Genomic DNA, 22,437 nt, shown 5'->3' on the forward strand with positions numbered 1-22,437 from the left:
CCCTATTTCGTGCGTGTGCGACACGCTCTTGGCCGGTTTTTATCAGTGCAGCCCTGCATCAGTCGCGGTATTCCCCACGCATAGCGGCAACATATCGCTCGTGCATATTTTCCTGCTCACTGTCCTGAGAAAGAACGCGGCGCGAGGTCAAAAAATTACACAATTTAAATAAGTCCATAATATTTATTATAAAAATTTTCTTTACAACAACATGTAAACTAGTAACAAAACATATGAAAATATATTTGCATGTATGCAAAATAATTTGTCTTATTCATATTAAGTAAGTATACGATTTTACATCGTAATCTTAGACACATTGAAAGACAGAAAATGACCAAATACGTTATCGTTATTACAGTCGAAGAAAGAGGTATAGAATCTTAACCGAGTCCCAAAAGTATCGGTCAGTAATACTGGCATGCATGGGTCGTAAGACGGATTTTGACAAAGTTAGCCTCACGCTGCCATGGAAGGAGGATCTGAAGGCAACACTATTTTAATCCTTTCATTTCGCCAAAAACATTTTTACAAATCACAATCGTCTCATTTATCCAAATGCATTTTATTCTGAAACTGAACTTTTCAGGATTTATTTCAAGACCATTGCGTAAAACTATAGGTTAGGTTAGTCCTATGGATATTTTGTATTTTCTAGGTTAGGTTAGTTATATAAAAATCCTGAAACATTTGTTAGGAATAATTTCTAAAAAAAAATGTTCTGGTTAGACATTAGTGAACCCGTTGTTGTTCCCCAGCGGAGGTTCAGGGGTTGTCGGAGTCGTAGCTGTGTATGCCGGTGGAGGGGGAGGCGCAGGCGCGCGCGCCGCCGCTCCGGTCGCCGCCGCTGCGCAAAAAACACAGCGTCAGCATTCAACACTCATTTGGGAATTTTCGAACTGAACACAGTTTTAATAAACGTGACGTTGATTTCTGAATATATCGAAACTGTATCAGAATCTAAACAAACTTATACTCGTATACCAGCCGGGAGTCGAACCAGGTCATTTTAATTTTTCCAGGCATAGGTACTCTTTGCACATTAATCAGAATCAGTATGTATCTAAGTACATGTTTGATAAAGTTTACTTAAATAGGTGGGTATACTACTTCGCTTGTTTTTCGATAGCCATCCTCACAAAATTTTGCCGGCTCGTTACAAGATTGCTTAAATATGAAATGAATTAATCGATAGCGTTTTCGGTCAACATTTGACTGGATTATTTGTTTATTCGTGTCCCACTAATGTTAAAAACCGACTGGACGGGTTATAAACGAGATTTGGTATGTAGATAGATTTATAGGATAACTGACACGTAGGCTACTTTTTATATCCAAAATCCTCTCGGGCTCCATGTAAAATTCCATAATCTTAATTGTTAAGTAAACAAGTTTGATATAGGTAGGTACTTCGCATAGGTGGTTTTTGTACAACATAGATAAAAACCAAGATATAGCAAAATCCTGAAACTACAATTCGACTGGAAGACCTAATGATTTACGCAAACGAAGCCGGGGGCTAGTAAAGGGCAGTTATGATGTAATTATAGCTGACCGGTCGGGGCGCGCACGTGCGGGCGAGGGCGCGTTGTGCACGTCGGCGCGCACGCGCATCTCGCCGCCGCCCGCCCTGCTGCAATAATAATAATAATAATAGGTAACATCTAACTGCTGGGCATAAACCTCTTTACAAAATGAGGGAGCTTATTTTATAGTTCCACGCGAATTGAGTGCGGATTGGGAACTTCATACACAGCCTATTGGCGTGCATCGAGTCGATTCTAGGCTAGGCAGTCGGTAGATTGCTGTGCAGCAGCGCGCCACCAGCACCAGCGCTGCCTGCCCTGCTGCGTACTCAAAGCACGCCATACCACACCACACACTATTGAATTACTTATTACATACTTGTGTACTGGATGCGTTACATGTTTTTCAAAGTCGAAGCCAAAATATCTTTATTCAATTTAGGCTATAACAAGCACTTATGAAGGTAAAAAAAAATCTACCACCGGTTCGGAAAAACCTTGGTTGAGAAGAATCCGGCAAGAAACTCAACGAGGTGTATATATTTTTTAAACTGATGTACAATATTATTATATCATATCTATACATCCCACCCAAGTATTTAACACAACTTCATTTCTAACACAGTAGGTTCGCTATTTGAAGGGATCGCCAATGCGGATCGGAATTATTTCCAAATATACTGAATTTTGTATCCGTTTCATTTGTAATATTTTTTGGAATTTTATTATAAAAACGTATGAAATTTCCCAGAAACTAATTTTTGGTTTTAGCCAGTCTGTAAGATGGAACTTTAAAGCTTCCCTGTGCTTCTAGTAGCCTTTGGATTATCGACGTTAGTGGGAAAATCACATAATAATATGTTCTTCCTAACATACATGATTATTTCAAAAACATAAACCGACGGCAGGGTTAGGATACCTGTTTCCTTAAAAAAAATCATAAAGATTTTCTTCACCAATAAGTTGATGTAAATTTTCCAACAATTTTATGCATAAATTACGAAAAACTTAAGAGAGCAAGCCTAAGCTAGAACCTACGATTACCTTCTTCTGTTCTAATTATTGCGCTATCACGGCTATAAAAATAGCAAGTATAAATTTAGAGACAATGCATATGGAAGAGGTTTCCACGCTGAACATCATGGCGCTGTATTTAGTTTTAGCTCTTTCAGACCGAGGGCTTATATGTAATACATTATGCGTAAAGTAACCTTCATAAAACATTATCTTCTATGTAGGTACTTCTTTTTCAGATTTAGGGCAAGGCGAATTACATCACTCTCTGATTAGTTACCGGTATAATGTTTTAATAAATATTTCGGGCACCATCGGAGTCGGAGTAGAGTGGTGAACCAGGGGGTTATCTAGGATTAATAAATGTTGTTTTACCTGTTAGAGTCCAGGGAGTCTTGGTCGCTGTCCGCGGCCGCCAGGCTCGCCACGCCGACCCTGCGCGGGCGCTTCGCAACTCCCGCGCGCGAGCGCACCGCTTTCGACTCCTCAGAAAGTTTCCCGTTCTGGCCAGATCCCGAAGCATCAGCGCTAAGGCTGGGCCCCGAGGAGTCGAGCAGCGGCGGGTCGAAGCCTCGGAACCCGAGGCCGTCATCCGCCGTCAGACCGTCGGGACTCTCGCGGCGTCTCTTGCGCGTCGTAACATTCGCGTAGCCGACGTCCGACGCGTCCGAAGTAGAATCCGGCCGGGAGATTCCGCTGAGTTTGGACGAAGAGGTCTCTTTTTGTCTGGCATCTTCGACGGAGCTATGTTCTGGTGGTTTTCTGGTGGATTGTCTCGTGCGCCTGGTGACGGGGGTGCGCGGAGGGGTGTCGGAGAGGAGGGGCAGCGAGCCGGGCGGCGTGGACGCGGGCGAGGGCGGCGCGGCGCGGCGGCGCGGCAGGCGCGTGCGCCGGTGGACCACCGACAGGCGCATGCGCCGACGCGACCTATAGGTATACGGACGGACGGTCACATATTATTTATGGTGAGGGTTCTCTTAAAATATTCTACAGAATTTAGAACAGATGCAAGAAGAATTACATATTTTCACACACATGCCACATTTATTAATTATTTTACGTGCGATAATTATTCTGAAAAAGATTTGTAGGATACAGTGCGAGTGCGACAGTCAATAGGAAGAAACGTTTTCATTTCATTTTGCTTTGTACGTAATACCACGTTTTGGAGGGATAACATCGCAACACTGAAATTAAATTTATTTTACATAGTTTTTCTATTAGAAGCACCTTTTATTAATTCTGTGTTGTATTCATTTTGTAACTCAGATTTTATTTTGCTTTAAAACTAGAGGGCAACCACAAATAAGTATTTAAAGTAGATCTGCCCAAAATTTGGTATTGATTTAAAAAATTGGGACTCTCTGGACAAGCGTTCGGGCAGCGGGACAATAATGTCATTTAAATCGGGACAAGAGGCAACTCTACGGCGTGTTGACGAACTGTACAAATTCTATCGCTTTAAGAACAAATAAATGGGTCTAGAAAAAAAAAACTTTGTCAAGCTTTTTTCTGCAAATAAATGTTATCTTATCTTAAAAAAAAAAATGCATGGAAAAAGTTTCCAAATTTATAAATAGAAATAGAAATATTTTATTCGCTTTTCGCACATTATGTAATACATAACATAAAAATACAAAACAAGTATTATGTATATGCGAAATCGCGAAGCGGTCCAAGCTCAGCATAGTGTTGGCCGTGTAGGCCAACGCTGGTCTTCCGCTGTGACCGCTTGCGATATAGTTATAAATACATGAAATAAAATTTATAAAATATGCAAAAACAAGAACTACTACGAAGCCCATTATTTCTAAATACAATTAATTGGTTTACTCACCAGAATAGATACTCTATCTGAATTCAAGAAATACATTTACTTACGGCATCTCCAATAGATATTAGAAGAGGTGTTTACCTACTCACCAGTATTTTCATTTCCTCTCGCAGGTAATTTAGGAAACACATTGCCCACAGCTGCTACTTGGACTATATGCCTGTCATAATAAGAGTAGCCAGCTCCGTGCGAGTCACCTGTGGGTTTCCCGGAGTCAACGCTCGGGGAAATAGACCGCCGTCTGTCGGCGACCACTATTAGCGCCGCCCGCAGGGGTCACCTAATGATCTTGTTTCTTCAATACAAATAAAAGCTGCTTCGTGGAAATATTTTCCCAAGAGATTTTGCTTATCGCTAAATAAGTCTGGGGGCCAGTCGGTTGTTATTGAGTTTGGCGCGTGAAAGTGTTCGGGTTATAGTGCTGTGCCTTCACGTGTTGTGGTTACAAAATGTATCCCGGTGGCAGTATCTTTTCGAACAACAGCCCATTACTATGTAATATTATAAATGCGAAAGTTTATGAATGTATGTTTGTTGCCTACTCCTTCATTCTATAACAGCTGAATGAAATTTGGCACACAGCTACTTGACCACCTGGTTTTTCTCCCTGAAAATTACTGTACAGTTTGCCAAACTTTCAAATTTGCTGATTTGTTCCCAACAAAAGTGCACCTCAAATTCAATATTAATTTTATTAACGTAACACGTTCGGTTAAGGTCACATAAATTTCTGTGTTCCAAGTTTCAACTATATCGGTCTCAATTGAAATATTCGTAGCAAAATAGTAACCTAAGGATGTGTCGTAAAATGGAACTCTTATCGTCAGGGATACTGCAGTGAAACAGAAGAACGCTTACCGTCTGTCAAAATGTTTTCGCAAAATTTGGACCTTTTAAATAAGCTCACACGCGTCTCCAATGAGGTCAATGTTGACAATTCCTACGGATCGCTGATCCGAGTCACCTACAGCTACGAGTGGCGGCTGAAAGTTCTAAGCCTAGAAACAAAATCTTCATATTTTTTTTACTATTTTTATTTTTCAATATAATCGCCCTTTAATTCAATGCATTTATTATTATTTTTAAATAATGCTTTTAGACCGTTGAAAAAATAAAATTTATTACCTTCATTTCTTCATCACTGCCAAATAGCTTTCCCCTTAAATCTTTCTTCAAATTGCTGAATAGAAAATAATCGCTAGGGGCCAGATCTGCACTGTAGGGTGGATGATCAATTTCCTCGAAGCCAGTTTCCTTCAGAGCAAGCTGGGCAACACGAGCGGTGTGAACGGGGGCGTTGTCTTACAAAAACAAAATGCCTTTGCTCAGTTTGCCCTTTCGTTTCTCGACTATGGCTTGTCGCACCCTTCTTAATAGCTCGTCATAATAAACTGCATTTATTGTAGAGCCTTTTGCCAAATAGTCTACTAAAAGAGTGCCTTCGCAATCCCAAAACACGGTGGCCATTAGCTTAGACGCCGATCTTTGAACCTTGAATTTCTTCGGTGGCCTTTCACCCTTTTCGATCCACTGCATAGATTCAGACTTCGACTCTGGATCATACTGTCTGATCCATGTTTCATCATCAATTACTATACGGGAACAAACTTCATCTAAACCATCTTCACACAATTCTAAAAATGCCTGACAAGTTTGAACACGACGTTCTTTATCGAAAGCTGTGAGCATTGTCGACACCCAACACCCAACGCGCACTAACTTTTGTCATATGCAAATGTTGATGCAAAATCTCTCCAACTCTTTCCTTACATTACCTAAGGCTTCAGCTATTTGCCAAACCTTAGTTCTCCGATCCTCTCATACTAACTTAACGTCATTTTTCAGGATTTTCTTCAGTCACAACCGATATTGGCCTCCCTGAGCGAGGTTCGTCTTCGATCGACTCCCGTCCAAGTTTAAAAAGTCTACTCCATTTTTTTCGTACATGCATGCTTGTTCAGGGTGCTCCTTCATTGAAATACAGTGTTATATCAAAAATCTTTTATTATAAAAATACTTATATTATCTTACTACTCACATTATTCTCGTTAAAAACAGTCAACAATGTATCATATATTACCCCGCGGTCCCGCCAGAAGCAGTGCTAAGAGGATGTCATGTCATAGCATTGGATAATAGGAAAATTTGCACGAGTTATGCAGAGCGTGGCCAAACTCCCACAGTGGTAAACACGGCCTTATGCGGCGCGGGAAACTCGCTCGCCGGTGGCTGCTTCTGAACAAGATGCGGCTAACTACTCTAATGCTACACTAACTAAATATACTAACAAATTACCTCATCCACTCGCCCATACCTTCTACATAATCAGTATTTAATAAGGCCCCGTTTCGCTACATACTTATAATAAATACATTATATTTACATCATATAAAATGTCAGTGTGATCTTTATTAAAAATACATTTCATTAAATTACAATTCATACATAAACTAATTTGACACTTCGATTTGATAAATAAGATATTTATGTAATAAGAATAATGATTACGAACAGCACAGGACAATGTAACGACCGCAGTACCAAATGGTAATCTTATGGCTTGTATTCGAGTGGACAGGGGACACTTGACAACACTTTCAACAGATCACTGGTGCTGTTTGAGACGTAATAATTCACAAACAGTCCGTCAAGTGTTGGCAACTTAACCTTTAAGTCATCCGTGAGTCCAGCTCGAATACGTAGCGCCTGCTGTGTCTGTCTGTGGTTGTGTGGTGATTGTGGGGGGGGGGGGGGTCGTACGCTAGCTACGCGCTCACCCGGGCTGCTCGCCGTCGGACTCGTTATTCTCTTCGCCTTCTTCTTCCGGCTCTTGTCCTGCTCCTGTACAGCAAACAACAAATGGTATTATAATTATTATGAGAGGAAGGTTAACACGAGCGTGCGGGTCAACTGATGGGAATGATCACCACCGCCTATAAGTACCAACAACTCAAGGAGAGTCATTGGTCTGTTGCCGGCCTCACAAGAAAGATTTCTAGAAACACATTTTGAGTTTTGTAGAGTGATGGTCTCACTGTTCTTGCGCGTGTAGTGTCGGCGCGCGGGCGGCGGGCGCTCGTCGGCCGCGTCGGTGAGCAGCGACCCGCGGTACGTCTGCAGCGGCGCCCACTCCTCGCCCCAGCCCGCGCCCGCTGAGATCTTCGCGTCCAGGAACTGCCGGGGAAAACAAACTACTTTAAAAACATCCTTAGGCAGCCCGCGCAAGTCTTTCAAATACGTGGCGCATGCACTAGTCTATGGCTATATGGCATGGGTATATGGCTGGTCTAGCTCATGCACTAGTCGGCCACGTAGGCGCGGTTGCGGCAGCAATTGGAAGGTGTCCGTGGCCAAATGCGCGCAGCTCGAGTCAGTGTTAGAAAATGTATGTTGCTGCCGTCGGTGTTCGCATACAAGTACCTTGAGCACGTGCCGCTTGTCCTGCCGCAGCAGCTTGTTGGAGAGCTCGGCCAGCGGCTCCAGGAACAGCAGGTGGCGCGGGTCCAGCGCGGCGAAGGACACGCCCGCGCGGTGCAGCGCCGTCAGCGCCTCGCGGTTCTTCACCGCGTCCAGCCCGAACATCACCGAGAACCGCTTCGCCAGCTCCTAACACAAATGTTTTATTATTATTTTACAAAAGAGATAAATGTAGATTAAAGACAATCACTCGATACTTTTTAGACGTGACGTGGCGTCTGACATGGCGGCGTGTCGCTGCAGCAGCGCTCCGTACAGCCTGCGTGGTGTGGTGGCCGTACCTTCAGCTCCAGCAGCTCGGGCAGCTGTCGGTGCGGCGCGGCGTGTCGCTGCAGCAGCGCTCCGTACAGCCTGCGTGGTGTGGTGGCCGTACCTTCAGCTCCAGCAGCTCGGGCAGCTGTCGGTGCGGCGCGGCGTGTCGCTGCAGCAGCGCTCCGTACAGCCTGCGTGGTGTGGTGGCCGTACCTTCAGCTCCAGCAGCTCGGGCAGCTGTCGGTGCGGCGCGGCGTGTCGCTGCAGCAGCGCTCCGTACAGCGCCTGCATGGCCAGCTGCATGGTGAGCGCGCACGACAGCTTGTTGATCTCGCGCGCCTTCGACAGCGTCGCCTTGATGATGTCGCCGTAGTCGTTGTAGCACTGCAACACGAACGGCCCGTTAGCCCGGCTCGGTCGGACGGTCGGTAGACGCCGGCGCCGCGACCGATACTCGCCTTGATGTAGTGCTTGAAGACGTCGGCGGCGCGGCGGATGGGCGCCACGTTGTACACGATCAGCTTGCAGTACGCGGCCAGGAAGTTGCGCCGCTTGTGCAGCTCCTCGATACGCCGCTCGTCTTGACCATCTGCGGGCGACCACGCGTTACGACACACGCCACGGGCTGACTCGAGCCGACACAGACCTGACACCGGCGAAATTAATAACCCATCATGACGCTCGCCGTTCGCATCGTGGTCTCGATTCGCCGGTGGCAGCTTTGGGTCGCTTTCGTAAGCCGTTATAAAATTCGCAGAATGATGTGAGTAAGGAATGTATAAAAAAATAAAATGTATAAACCATCGATTAGCTAGAACACCACCAATGACAGCCCTCGCCCGGTCGCGACACGCAGCTACGTTAGTCATGCATCGCTACTCTACGAGCAAGCCGCCACTCTGTCAACTTAGTACAAGCCGTCGGAGATGTTATGTCGGTCCGACGCCGGCCGGGCGACATCCGACCGTCCTACCGAGTCATAGCGATGAGGACGCAACTAAAACTCGAGTACACGCACAAAACATGCTCAAATCATAAGAGAATTCTGTGTTAGTAAAACGAACAGACGATCCGAGACCGCGAGCGAGCGAGCGAGCCGCGCGCCGGTCGCGGTCGCGGGCGCGGGCTCGCCGTCGGTTTCGGACGTAAACAAGCGGGCGCGACAATTTTCCCTTAGTAATGTTACGTCCGACACACCGTCGCGGTGCGAGAGCGAGAGACAAAAATATGCATTATTGCCGCGGCGGCGGCCGGCCGCGCCCCACGCTGACGTACCATCCGTTCATGACGCGCGAGGACCGGGGACGCTGCCGAGAGCCGCGGGGCCGCGGGCCGCCGGCGCCGGGCGTCCGCGCCATTACTAAGGTAAAATACGCCGTCGTGATAGTGCGAGTGCAGCTTACCGGAGACACGACGCGCCGCGCGACCGACACGACGCCGCGACATGCAACCAAACACGCTCCGTTATGGCGGCGCGGCCACGGCCCGCCCGCCGCCCGCTCCCCCCTAGCTGCGAGCCGGGCGGGCCGATACACTAACGCGTTACATTTTTTTTTCGAAAATAATGCATATTTTTTCTCCTCAAATCTTTATCGGATCTAAACCACCCGTAGCGCGACATTGTCAGATCCGCATAGTGCCATTACTTTATTATGAATTTGTTTTTAAAGTATCAAGCTTCTTGCGGCATATATTGTATCTTGAGGGATCCCCTTCAATCGCATAATTTTTTTAAACTATTATTGTTTCGCATAACTGATTTGGCATATTTTGTATTGGCATAATAGTACTGTCGCATAGTAATACTTTGGCCTACTACTTTTTTGGCATATTAAGCTAATTTGTAATTAACTGATAAAAATTATGCATATTTTGGGCTATTGATTATTTGTTATAAATGAACAACAAAATATTAGGTTAGGTTACATCACGTTAGGTCCATTAGGTTAGGTTAGTATTGTTGCAACAATTTTCGGGACTGCTCCGTCTTCTCTTGGCAGGCCCTTTAGCGCGTTTTGTTAACCGCCGTAACCGTGACAGACGGTATGGCGACTCCTTAATCTGCGCGCCGAATTAAAAAAAAAACAGCTGTCAAGTGACTTGCGATTTTTCCCTCGAGCCATCGAAGCTTCGAGAGACCGGCCTCCTGCCCTAGGCCTCCGTGAAACCTCTTCAGCGGTAAGTTCCTGTTTCTTTGCTAAGGCCGTTTTCTCCGGCAATCCTTCCTGTTTTAAAAATTCTGATTGGGATCGTACTTCCTGCCCATCTACCGAGACCCTATTTGTCGTGCTATTGGTCATGAGTTGGGTTTTTGATCTATTCATCGCTAGTCCAACCTTAAGGCTTGCCGTGCTGAGTTCTTGCAGCATCAATTCTAATTCCTGGGCTGTTTTTTCCTAAATATATATTAACACAAAACTAACCTTTTCTCGTAGTGCATCAGGCTCGTGATTGTGGTTATGCACTTTGTAATGATGCAAATTTATTATTATGACTTTTTGTATTTATGCTATTTGACATTAGTCTTCATGAAGACGATGCTTTCTGTATTTATGCTTTTTAATTTTATGCGTAAACAATATGCGTAATGATGATTATGCACATGGCTAAAAGCAATTATGCGTAACAATAATATTACAAATAATTTAATGCCATCCAATAGAGAACCGTATCTTGATAATTAAAAAAAAAACTTACTGTATAAACGTTCATATATTCATATTAAGTTGTAGAAAGTAATTGCACTAGCGGCACATATAATCCTTAACATAAACTAACATCCAGACCCTTGACAGAGTAAAACAAACAGCCCATTTTTCATACACAAGGTTCAAAAACCAGTAACACGATGTCAAATTTTGCAACCTTCCCGTGCCCGTAGAAAGTGTTTCAAACCTGCTTGCACTCCGACCCGCGGGACCGACCTCCCGCACGGATATTACTTACGATTGTGATGTTTCGCTACACAAGTGACACAACATTTATACTGACTGCACTTTACCAATCAAATATGCAACGTGTTTCATCCACCCAACCCTTTAGAGACACCAAATTGACAATCTGTATATGCTATTCATATAATAAATATATGTATAATCAATATGTTGAAACGAGTCACGGTTCGGAGTGTCTCAGCACGTGAAACAATTTTATTGCAAAACGCTCAACTCGGTTTTCGAAGTTTATACACAATGCAATAAAATCAGACGACAAAATGGAAAACCGTTTATTCGAGCGCCACCCGACCGACTCATATCAAATAATCCAGCCAGCGTGTTTTAATCGAGAGTTTGTGTTCGGTGAATTGTCTTAGCAACTATGTTTGCCGTCGATACCAAGTATTGTAAAAAAGAACGGGCGGATGTGGTCGGTCTGTAAGATATCTACATAGTATTAGTATTAGGGCATCATTTTCATGTAACATAATCGTTTGAAGACAATCAAGTCATTTCCTTGTTTGTTTAAGTCGTCTAACGCGGGCACCGGCTGCGATTACGCGCGAGCCGGCCAGCGGGCAGCGACGTGGCGGGCAACTTCTCTGTTCATTGCGGTTGCTAGCAACTCTGCTGCCCGCTGGCCGTCCGGTCCGGTCGCGTCTAAGAGCCCGTTCACACGGCGTCAAATTTTGTCGGTTCTACTACCACCATCGGATTCTGCAAAACCGGATAGTGTTCCGAGCTTATCTGTATGCAAGTATTGAAATACTGTTGCCACTAAATCGAATCCGGCATTTTACCCAACGACCGGACCGATTCGCAGTCGCGAAATAGGATGTCACATTTTGCAGCATCCTGTAACCGTATGGTCGTGTGAACGCGTGCATTGAAATAATGGCAGTACATGGAATCCTAGGACGATGTTTCCGTGTGAACGAGCTTGAGTGATGATGGCCTACCGTAGTTGTGTTGCACGAAGACGAACTCCTGAATGAAGTCGTTGAGCAGGTCCTGCAGGTCGTTGTCCGGCTCCAGCACGAGCGCGCGCAGCCCCGCGCCCCCCGCGCCCGCACCGCCGCGCCCCAGCTGCTCCGCGAAGAAGATCAGCAGGTCGCACAGGCTCGTGTACGCCTGTAACACACACGCACACACACACATCATATGCTGGCCTGACACCAGTTAACATCTTAAATAGTAGGTTGTACAACAAGAGCATAAAACGAGACATTTTACCCAACACCTTCATATAGCCACCCGAGCCAGTACTGGCGAGGGTGGATAGACAGACACGTCGAGGGGAAAATGGGTTTAATGCTCAAGTTTCACACTCTGCTTTTCACTTCGATTGCGAGGAAATAAAATAGCAACACTGGAAACAATTGTTACCTTAATTTTTTATTTGTCACGAATTACTATTCCTGGGGAACTATATTTTATTATTATTTATTTATTTAAAGGAGAACCAACAGCTTATAAAACAATATGATTATGAAAATAGTGACACATAGCCAATTACAGGATCTCACAGATAGTCTCAAAATACAAGTTTAAGCTTAACTTAAACGAGATGACGCGTGCTATATCACACCCTACTATTATATAAATTAAAATTATTTAAAAAATATGTACAAACTGTTTCGTTTGTGGCTGTTGACACCTGATTATCTTGGTCTTAGACGAAGATTTTACTTTATGCACTAGAGCATAAAAAGTAAGTTTATGTCGCCTAGATCCAGCATAAACACGAACTTTACGAGCATAAGAGGTGAAAAGTATATGTTTTGAAAGGGACACCTATACCTGTATCTATCATATTCAACAAAAAGCATCGATATTATTTTAGGATGATTGAAAAAGTAAAATGGCTCATGTCTGCGCGATGTAGCTATGCCGCCCCCCTTCTCCTCCAGCTGTGCCCCCCCCCTGGTACCTCCTCCCGCAGCTGCGGCTCGTGGCCGCGCGCCACGATGTCCTTGCAGAGCGCGGTGTAGCTGTGCAGACGCTCGCGCAGCGCCAGCACCGGCGCGGAGCCGGCCGCGCCTCCCGCGCCGCCCCCTTCTCCTCCAGCTGTGCCCCCCCCCTGGTACCTCCTCCCGCAGCTGCGGCTCGTGGCCGCGCGCCACGATGTCCTTGCAGAGCGCGGTGTAGCTGTGCAGACGCTCGCGCAGCGCCAGCACCGGCGCGGAGCCGGCCGCGCCTCCCGCGCCGCCCCCCTTCTCCTCCAGCTCGTGCAGCGACCACAGCAGCGAGTAGAACAGGCACCGCACCACGTACACCAGCGCCTGAGGGAGAGATACACATTTGAGATGAGCGACTCGGTGATGACGCGCCATAAACGTCAGGTTATTGCTCGAGACGCTCGCTCGCCGCCCACTGGTTACTTGAAGTTGGCAGCACAATGAACGAGAACGTTTGCCATGCCACCAATCACGCGCAGCCGTGGCCAGAATGGCAATGTTCAGAGGCGATCGAGCGGCTTGACGTCAGGCGCGAAGGGTTTTACATGAGGTGCGTACACGCATAGTCATTTTCTACAGAGAGTAAGTGAGACTAGAAGCGTACAAAGCGTCTTCGACCGAACACGACCGTAACAAATAATAAAAGGGAAAAGTTATAAAAAGTAAACTCGCAGAATGAGGGCTATCGCGTATGAATTCACCACTAGAGGCGCTAGTGTAGCGTGAGGTCTCCGAAATGTCAAATCTCAGTTTTTGGGTGAGCTACGCGGGTTTATTTATAATTAGAATAATTTTGTGACTATTTTGCAATATCTGAAATTAATTATGGCAAATATGCGTTCCGGGGCAATGAATGTCTGTGTTTTGAGACAGTTTTGTCTTTCGGAAACCTTTGTCCTCCCTTTTTTCCGAACAAAACGGGGACTATGCAACACTGTGGCATGCTCGATATTTTTATGGTACGGTTTTAAGGTGTATTAAATATGATTTTAATCTAAACTTTGTTTTCACGCCCGTAATAACAGAATTTGAAAGCCATACTTAAAAACCTCACGCAACAGTGCGCCATCTAGTGCCCTCATTGATCAGTGTCAGTGTCGTAGTTACCTGCGCGGGCATGTCAGTCTGCTTGAGGCACTTGGGCAGGTCCTCGAAGAGCGAGTCCCAGATGTGCGTGTCGTTGAGGTCGTGGCACATGTACATGATGGACACCTTGCGCAGAGAGTTCACCACGTTGAACACCTCGTCCGCGTCCGGCTCCTCGCCCTGACAACGTTCGAGACCATTCAGCCAGTGTCAGCTTTAATATATAACACTGTTCCACGCCAAACATGTACACGGATTTGAATGTTTGACACAGTTTACGACACCATCATTGGAAAATCGCATCTGTAGTTCCTATGGAACGTTTCAGCAATATTTCGCCAAACAAAGTGTCAAGCGACAGCAAAAAAAGCTGTTGTTGATCTGCCGAGCGACAGGCTTCAAAAATATATGTATGGGGCCATAGCTCTTAAGAATTTTCTCGACTCTAACTTTTTTTGGGACCTACATCAGACGCACGGGACGCTGTGGTCAAAGCCCACAGTATATGTAATAAAACGTTTAGTGTTTGTTAGCATGTGTAGTGTAGATCGGGCGCAGGCGCAGGCGCAGGCGCACGTGTCATGTGTACTGTGTAGGTGTACATACCCCCTCGACGAGCGAGCGGTACTCGTCGATGGCCTCCTTGTACCGGTTGACGCACATGTCGGTGATGGTGGCGCGCGCCACGACGCACTGCCTGGTGGCGGCGCACTGCGCCTCGCACAGGTACTCCAGCGTGCGCCCGCACGTCTCCAGCACCTCGGCCTCCGTCTGCACCGACACGATGTCGCGCAGCTTGTTCAGCAGCAGCGTCAGGTTGGCCTGGTTGACCGCATCACATTGGTGAACGACACAATCTCTTCTACGAAATAGGCTGCTTTTACATCAAGCATTAGCAGCGCCGCTAGCGCCCTAATATGAAAGCAACCATAGAGAAATGGAAATTTTGTATAGACCTAGAGCAAGGATGGCTAATAGATTTTCTAGGTGGGCAAATTTTTTTAAGTCTAAGGCGGCGCGCCGCTTACTTTCATAGGTACCTAACTTCTCAACTTATACACAAAGACGAATCACGATCAACATGTCGGTCGGTTGCGGTTGCGGTTGCGGTTGCGGTTACCTCCTGGCGGTGCGTGGTGTAGAGTTCGGGCTCGAAGTACTGCGGGATGGCGACGAGGTTGGCCAGCTTCTCGGGGTCGGCGCCGAACTTGTCGAGCAGCGCGGGCAGCGCGGCCGCGAAGTGCGCCGTCAGCCGCGCGCGCTCGTCCGCCGCCGCGCGCACCAGCTCGCGCGCCGGCGGCGCCGCGCCCTTGCGCGCCAGCCCGCGCCCCACCGGCGGCTCGCCGCTGCTCGCCTGACAAGTGACAAGTGACAACACACGTCACCATCGGAATCGGAGCGTACGCGTATGCCGATCCAGTGCCAGTGGACGCAGTGCCATAGCAATCTATACAAAGCGACAAATTCGTCCGCTCCGTATGCTCTAATTCCAAGACGGTGGACGCGCAATTTTAGGCTGCGAAAGCACTGTGCAGCCAACCGTACGGTTTCATCGCGCCGTCTCTTTCTCAAGCGATACTTGAAAAGGCGCTCTGGACCCTCATAAGAAATCTGGCCCAAACCCTCTCATTCTGAGAGAAGACCTTTGCCCAGCAGTGGGACGTATTTAGGCTGGGACGATGATAATGATAGCTTGAAAAGGGACGGCCCGCTAAAATTAGACGGTTAGCTCACATAGTGCATAGCCTTACAATACACGCGCACGGGTGGAGCTCTCAAGCGTTTTACACCCCGTATCCCTAATTACAAAAATCTAAACGCAAATTAGCAATAGTGTAGTGACCTGTCTGACGCAGCACACCATGAGCTCGATGAGCGAGGACTCCTGGCGGTTGTCGAGCGCCTCCTCGCCGGGGCCGGGCTCCTCCAGCAGCAGGTCAGTCATGCACTCCCAGTCCTTCATCATCGGGTTGGACTCGATCAGAGAGTCCACCAGGTACGCGCCGTGCTCGTGCAACTGCATACACAAATATCACTCAATTACCATCGAAAACACATATTTTTGATAAAGTAAATAGCACAATCGCAAAAAAACAGAAGCACTTCTTTCACAGGCCAAAAATAAACTTGAGTCTTCATTTTTATATTGTAAGCATTCTTAAAATTTGAACGGTTTTCAGTATAACGTCAGAGTCCAGATGACTGAGGATTGGAACTTCCTGCTTTTGTAGGTATTCCCAGATCGTTGCTATCCGACTGTGTACAAAAGCGTAGATACATTATTTACTAAGCAATCGAGTATATTTTAGGCCGCGACTGCGTGATTATGGCCGACGACTATTCTTGTCATTGATTATGAAAGCAAAAGCAGCCACCTAAAAATGGTATAGTTGAAAGGTGCTATCGAACAGTAACACATACCTCAGACTCGATGAAGAACTGCACGAGGTCGCGTATGAGCGGCGTGTTGGGCAGCCGCAGCTTGCCGCGGCGCGAGCGCGGCGGCTCGGCGGGCGGCGGCTCGGCGCGGAACAGCCGCACGTTGAGGAACTCGCCCGCCGCCGCCGCCACCGCGCGGCACGACGAGTACACCAGCTCGTACACGTTCTCGCAGTCCTTGTCCGTCAGCACGTCCGGGTGCATCCTGACAACACACACACACACACACACATCAGGACATAGACAACACATGACGGTGGATCAACTATTTCTTGTTGTTATTCTGTCCCGTCACCGAGGGGACAAACAAAACTTTAATACAAGAAATGTTGTGTCACATTATATTAACATGCTTATTAGATGATGATGATGATGCATATTTGATAGAAGGGGCTTAAAACTACCACAAAAATGCATGTTTGGCGAATTGTATTCCTATAAACTTGGCGCAAACATAAATTAAACTGTTTCGTCGATGCAAAACTTGTATCTATGCGCTAGCTGTAAGTGGGAGCAAGCACAGATGACATTTTGTAAGTGGCAATGGCAAGTGGACCTCGCTGTCTTTATAGGTATTGAGAAACACAATTTACAACACTCCGAGCCGTTTACAATTCACTGCAGGGCACAAGCCATCTCTCAAAATAGGAGGGCTTGTGCCATAGTTCCTATGCAGGCCCAGTGCAAATTGGGAACTTCAAAAGTTAAAGTCAAAGAATACAACAAAGAAGCTTTGATCTAAGGGCTATATTTCACCGGGACACCATGGCGGCGCAACCAGTCGCCGACACCAACAAAATGTATGCAGCTCTATGGTATGGGTCTCACCTGGTGTCCACTTGGTTGCGTAACGGATTTGTTGGCGCAACTAGCGTAAACGCGCGCATGCGACATTACTGGCAGCGCCGCCACGTTGGTTGCGCCACCACTAATTAGTATGGCGCTGTATGCTATCTCACTCACCGGTGACGCTCCCTTCCCCCGCGTACTCTGCATTCGCTCGCGCACACTCTGTCTGTGTGTGTGAATCTGGTGTCTCTATGGTGGCTCCGTTTGGCAGTTGTCTCACCGCCAGCGAGTAAACGATTGGCTATCGACTATTTTCTCGCTCAAGAAACGAACAAAAGATATAAGATCATGCTCGCTGGCTGTTCACACTGTCGGCGAGGACGCGCTCTTACATCTTTTGTCGCAGCGACAAGAGCTATAAAACTCGCTGAGCTATAGATACTCGCTCAGCGATGTCAGCTTGGCGGCCGCCCCGCACGAGCGAGTCGAGTGGAGCGAGTAATCGCCCGTCGCACGCGAACACTCGCTTACAGCCAGCGACAAAACTACACTCGCTTCTCGCTGCTCACCCACTCGTTTCTAGTTACTCGCTCTACTCGCTTTTCGTTCATCGTCGGCGGTGGGACAAGTGCCTTTGGTAGCTTAGTTTGGTAGCTAGACACCACGGCTGCGCGATTGGTTGCGCCGCTTTGCTGTCCCAGTGAAACATAGCCCTAACATGAACTCGCAGATGTTTCGTTCAAGATCAAAAATGAGTAGTAACACGTTTTCCATTACCGCATCTCACGCAAACTGATCTTTAACCATTATTTCCTAAATATGTATATCAATTAGTTCACTCTCTAATGCTATTATGAAACTGGAAGCGGTTGTGCCGGCTTGCCGAGCACGCCCTCCAAAGTCAGGGCGAAGCTGTAACGGTCAAAACACCAACAGCACTACCAGTCAAAAAAAAAGAAGCTATTATGAAACTTATGAATAAAGGCGCATTCTGATATCGATACCTTTGCGACTCTTTTTAACCCCCAAAAAAAGAGGTGTGTTATAATTACAAGTTTGACCGCTTTGTGTGTCTGTCTGTGGCACCATAGTTTTTAAACGGGTGGACTGATTTGAATGTGTTTTTTTTATTTGAAAGCAGGTTTTCTAGCGTTGGCTCTTAGACTTTTTGTTCTTTAGGTTATTACACTAGACACATCATCAGCCAAAGCCAAATCAAACAAAAGCGATAGATTGTGTTAGCAATTAGTATAGCACTGACTTGAGTATGGCGATGACGAGCCGCACGGCGTGCACGGCCACTTCGGTCTCCTTGTCGAGCGACATGGCGACGATGCGGTCCTTGAACTTGGACGTGAACAGCTCCAGCTTGCCCTTCAGCTCCTCGCACTCGTACAGCGGCTGCAGCGCCTGCAGGCAGCGCAGGCGCACCTCGCCCACCTGCACGAAAACAATCATGTACCACTCTCAATGTACGAGTACGCGCAATAATGTACGACGTGATAATCCGAGGCATTATTGCTTCCAATGAGGGCTATCGCGTATGAATTCGCCACTAGAGGCGAATCTCATAGTTTCTGGGTGAACTACGCGGGTTTATTTATAATTAGAATAATTTTGTGAATATTTTGCAATATCTGAAATTAATTATGGCAAATATGCGTTCCGGGGCAATGAATGTCTGTGTTTTGAGACAGTTTTGTCTTTCGGAAACCTTTGTCCTCCCTTTTTTCCGAACAAAACGGGGACTATGCAACACTGTGTCATGCTCGATATTTTTATGGTACGGTTTTCACGCCCGTAATAACAGACTTTGAAAGCCATACTTAAAAACCTCACGCAACAGTGCGCCATCTAGTGAGACAAAAAACGATAGCCCTCATTATCATGCCGTACATTATCATGGTCGCGCATTATCAGGGCGTACAAAATTTTGCGCGCGATGTAATGTACGTAGTGATAATGTACGACGTGATAATCTGATCCCATCGATTTGAATAAATAGACATTTTTCGCCGCGGATCGAGCGAGCGCAGCGAGCGAGATCGATATAGTCGGAGCAGATCCGACCTCACGGGGTCGGAGCCTCGCTCGCCACTTTCGATCTTAACTGCTGTATCGATCGTAACTGCTAATATAAATTACGTAGTATCTTAACAAAAATATGTTGAGTTTTTTTTTCATCTAATATTTTAACAAGACTTTAGTAGATCAAATGTGACTATATCAGCCTCATAGGGAGCCTCAGATACATGTTACTTTTCATTTGTACCAAAACCAAGTCTCTGGAATGTTTTGTTAACTATACCTTGTCATGCAAAGTCCATCCGATGTACTTGAGATAAAGATCGTCAAGGAAGTGCGCCGGGAACTTCTCCATCCAGATGCCTATCTCAGCCATCGTGATGGCTCTGATGTCTGGCAATGTATCTCTGCAATTATCACACTCAATTAATTATACTGTGCAGTGCAAAAGGAATAAAGAAATGGACAGGGGCGGACTGTGAGACTGTGGGGGCCTGGGCTGACATTACTTGTTACTGGCTACCTAATTAATGAACTAATTGCGATTTTGTCAAAAACTTTGTTTGATAATGATGCAATAGGTCTCCAATGGAGGGTTTGTTGTCCCTTATATCTATGGGGCCTTCGGCTGCAGCCTATGACGCCCTTATATAGATCCGCCCTGAACATGGATGTGGAGACTGTGTTACCTGTATCGGTGCACAAAGACAGACTTGAACATGTAGGAGAGCATATTCTTGATCTCCTCCATGTTTTCCTCGAGCTCCTGGCGCTTGGCGACGAGCACCTCGAGGCGCTCGGAGGCCCGCTTGTCGCGCGCCTTGAGCCGCTCGGCCTCGTACTGCCGCAGACAGTTGTCGCAGTTCACGCTCGTCAGCAGCGCCACGTCCACCAGCGCCGTCATCAGCTTCATCACTGCACACAGACCATTCATACAGTCAACATGATATAAACAAAGTGTTTACACTCAATAACACTTAACCCCTGGTTAAGCTTAAGACATGGATCCATGACAAAATTAAGGCTATTTGTTTGTTTTTTTAAAGCAGCATATTAAAACAGATGAGACTAGAATGCAGCACTTTTTTAGTTCCCGCATTCCTACATCATCCTACATCATGCCATAATTTGTTTCAGGCAGGCACAAAAGTGAATAGATGTATAGGCATGCATTGGGTCAATTCCAGAATAGGCAGCGCTAGATGCACCATAGCACCACGCCTCCACCTGCGGCCTACTCAATGCATTGGCCCTTGCCAAGCCCTCTTCACTACCAGCTAAACTAAACTGTAGTACATTCTGTGCATGATTTTAAAACAGGTAGCAAGAAAAATTACCTGCTAATGTAGCAGTGTGCCTGAAGGCTCGCACTTGCGAGTCAGAGAGGCCAGTGAGCAATGAGATGATGTTGTCCATGAGGTACTGGTCGTAGATGATGGAGTACTGGCACATCTTCACCAGTGTCTGGATGAACTCACAGAAATTTGCACGGAACTTCTTCCATGTCTGCCCAGACATTATAAGCGGGTATTCTCCACTTTCCTGGAAAAGAATTAGTTACTTGAAGCTACAGAAAGCTAGAATTGCTGGGACACAAACAGCGGCGTCTTAAACCCATGTGCAATTATTATTTTAGCGCCATTTAGGAAGAGCGCGGTCAAAATGGAATAGGTACAAAGTGCCGCGTCCGGCGCCCCCTAAACACCGCTGCGCCCGTGTGCAACGCACACCTTGCACTATAGATAAAGACGCCTCTGGACACAAATTTATATTCTTACTAGACTTTACACGCACTTTGCGCGCATGCGCACACACTTTATTTGCACGCACAATAGATTAGAAACAGTTGTTGAATTGAAACTAGTTTTCATTAACATAGCATTAAAAGGAGATCATACCAAAATTTCTCTACACTAAACCCCACTGGGTCTAAACCACTGCTGACATTTCGATATTTCATATCTTGTGGGCATTTGCAATATCCACCTATCTAAATACCACATTTGTCCAACAAATAACAATAAACATGAAGGAGTAACAAGCATATGCATGCACACATACACAATGTTCAGAATTTTTCATATCTATAATATTAGTAGTATGATTGTAATTTAAATGTTGTTACCTCATCAAACTCTTGTGTCATCTTCTTGATGATGAGCGTATGGTCCATCTGTGCCATGTCGGGTGACACCTTGCCGCGACAGCCCGAAGAGTTGATGAAGAACTGCATCAGCTGCACTAGCGCATGCTCTCGGTTGCTCTTGTACTGCTCAATCCACATGTCCACTACTTGCTGCAATTACACCAGCTCATCAAGTTAAAATTACTAATAAACAGGGAGTGGGAAGAAAAATAAATTTAGTTACACAAGAGTACTTACATTGATTGCAGTCTTATTAAATCGAAGAATATTATACAGGCTGTTTTCGTCATCTCCGGGCAGAAGCATCGGAGGCGGCGAGTAAGCCGGGGGAGGTGGAGCGCCACGCCCTCGGCCACGGCCCCGGCCTCCGCGCCCTCGCCGCGGACGCAACGGTGGCGGTGGCGGCGACTCCGCAAGTCGCCCCACGTACCCGCCGTCTCCGCCGCGTCCTCGGCTCCTGGTCACCCGTTTCGTTGGTGCTGGCGAAGGAGACCGCAAATCATCCTCCTCGTGATGGGAGTCATCTTCGTCTCGCAGCGGCTCGACGGCTGTAGAGTTCGCGACAGTGCCCACATTGAACCCCGAATAGTTGATATTGGGCGTCTCCGGCTCGTGCACTGACTGCCCACCGTAGTCCGTCATGGGAGTAGCCGGCGTCATGGGGTTCACGTACTCCGGTGGAGGATCATCCATCCGGATACGCTTCCCGCCACGGCGATGCATTTTGTAGTCACGTTTTACTTGAATTAATACGACACATACATTTACGTAAAAATTACATGTTAATCACAGTAGAGGTGTGGACTACTTCTCACACACGAAGCAATCTTTTCGAAATAATTATACTATTGATTTTAGAACAGAAAGAAACACAACACGCAAACGCAACGCAAACGCCAACAAGCCATAGACAAAGCAGGCAGAGTTTGCTTTCTTTCTTTTGCAGCTTGCTTGC

The 22,437-nt window shown here is 46.5% G+C and overlaps 1 protein-coding gene across 3 annotated transcripts; it reads right to left on the reverse strand.

The window, feature by feature from the left end:
• Positions 1–257: 257 nt before the first annotated feature.
• Positions 258–22,417, reverse strand: SA1 (stromal antigen). Of its 3 annotated transcripts, XM_074091597.1 has the most exons (22): positions 21,720–22,417; positions 21,462–21,632; positions 20,674–20,878; positions 20,026–20,251; positions 19,620–19,743; positions 18,573–18,751; positions 16,505–16,727; positions 15,927–16,100; positions 15,204–15,437; positions 14,690–14,905; positions 14,105–14,263; positions 13,237–13,321; positions 12,970–13,100; positions 11,999–12,170; positions 8,562–8,692; positions 8,317–8,487; positions 7,795–7,980; positions 7,410–7,548; positions 7,152–7,215; positions 2,916–3,467; positions 1,556–1,633; positions 258–847 (listed from the first exon to the last, which is right to left on the reverse strand). In XM_074091597.1, the coding sequence occupies exons 1-22, from the start codon at positions 22,203–22,205 to the stop codon at positions 766–768; spliced, it is 4,188 nt and encodes a 1,395-aa protein (XP_073947698.1). In that variant the 5' UTR covers positions 22,206–22,417; the 3' UTR covers positions 258–765. The 3 variants fall into 3 exon arrangements, with proteins under 3 accessions (XP_073947698.1, XP_073947697.1, XP_073947696.1); XM_074091596.1 differs by lacking the exons at positions 258–847; positions 1,556–1,633; positions 2,916–3,467; positions 7,152–7,215; positions 7,410–7,548 and having other exon boundaries at positions 7,891–7,980; positions 8,133–8,487; positions 8,562–8,683; positions 12,970–13,321; positions 21,720–22,416; XM_074091595.1 differs by lacking the exons at positions 258–847; positions 1,556–1,633; positions 2,916–3,467; positions 7,152–7,215; positions 7,410–7,548 and having other exon boundaries at positions 7,891–7,980; positions 8,133–8,487; positions 12,970–13,321; positions 21,720–22,416.
• Between the last annotated feature and the right edge of the window lie 20 nt (positions 22,418–22,437).

Source organism: Choristoneura fumiferana, chromosome 8, assembly GCF_025370935.1.
Source record: "Choristoneura fumiferana chromosome 8, NRCan_CFum_1, whole genome shotgun sequence".
Taxonomy (NCBI): domain Eukaryota; kingdom Metazoa; phylum Arthropoda; class Insecta; order Lepidoptera; family Tortricidae; genus Choristoneura; species Choristoneura fumiferana.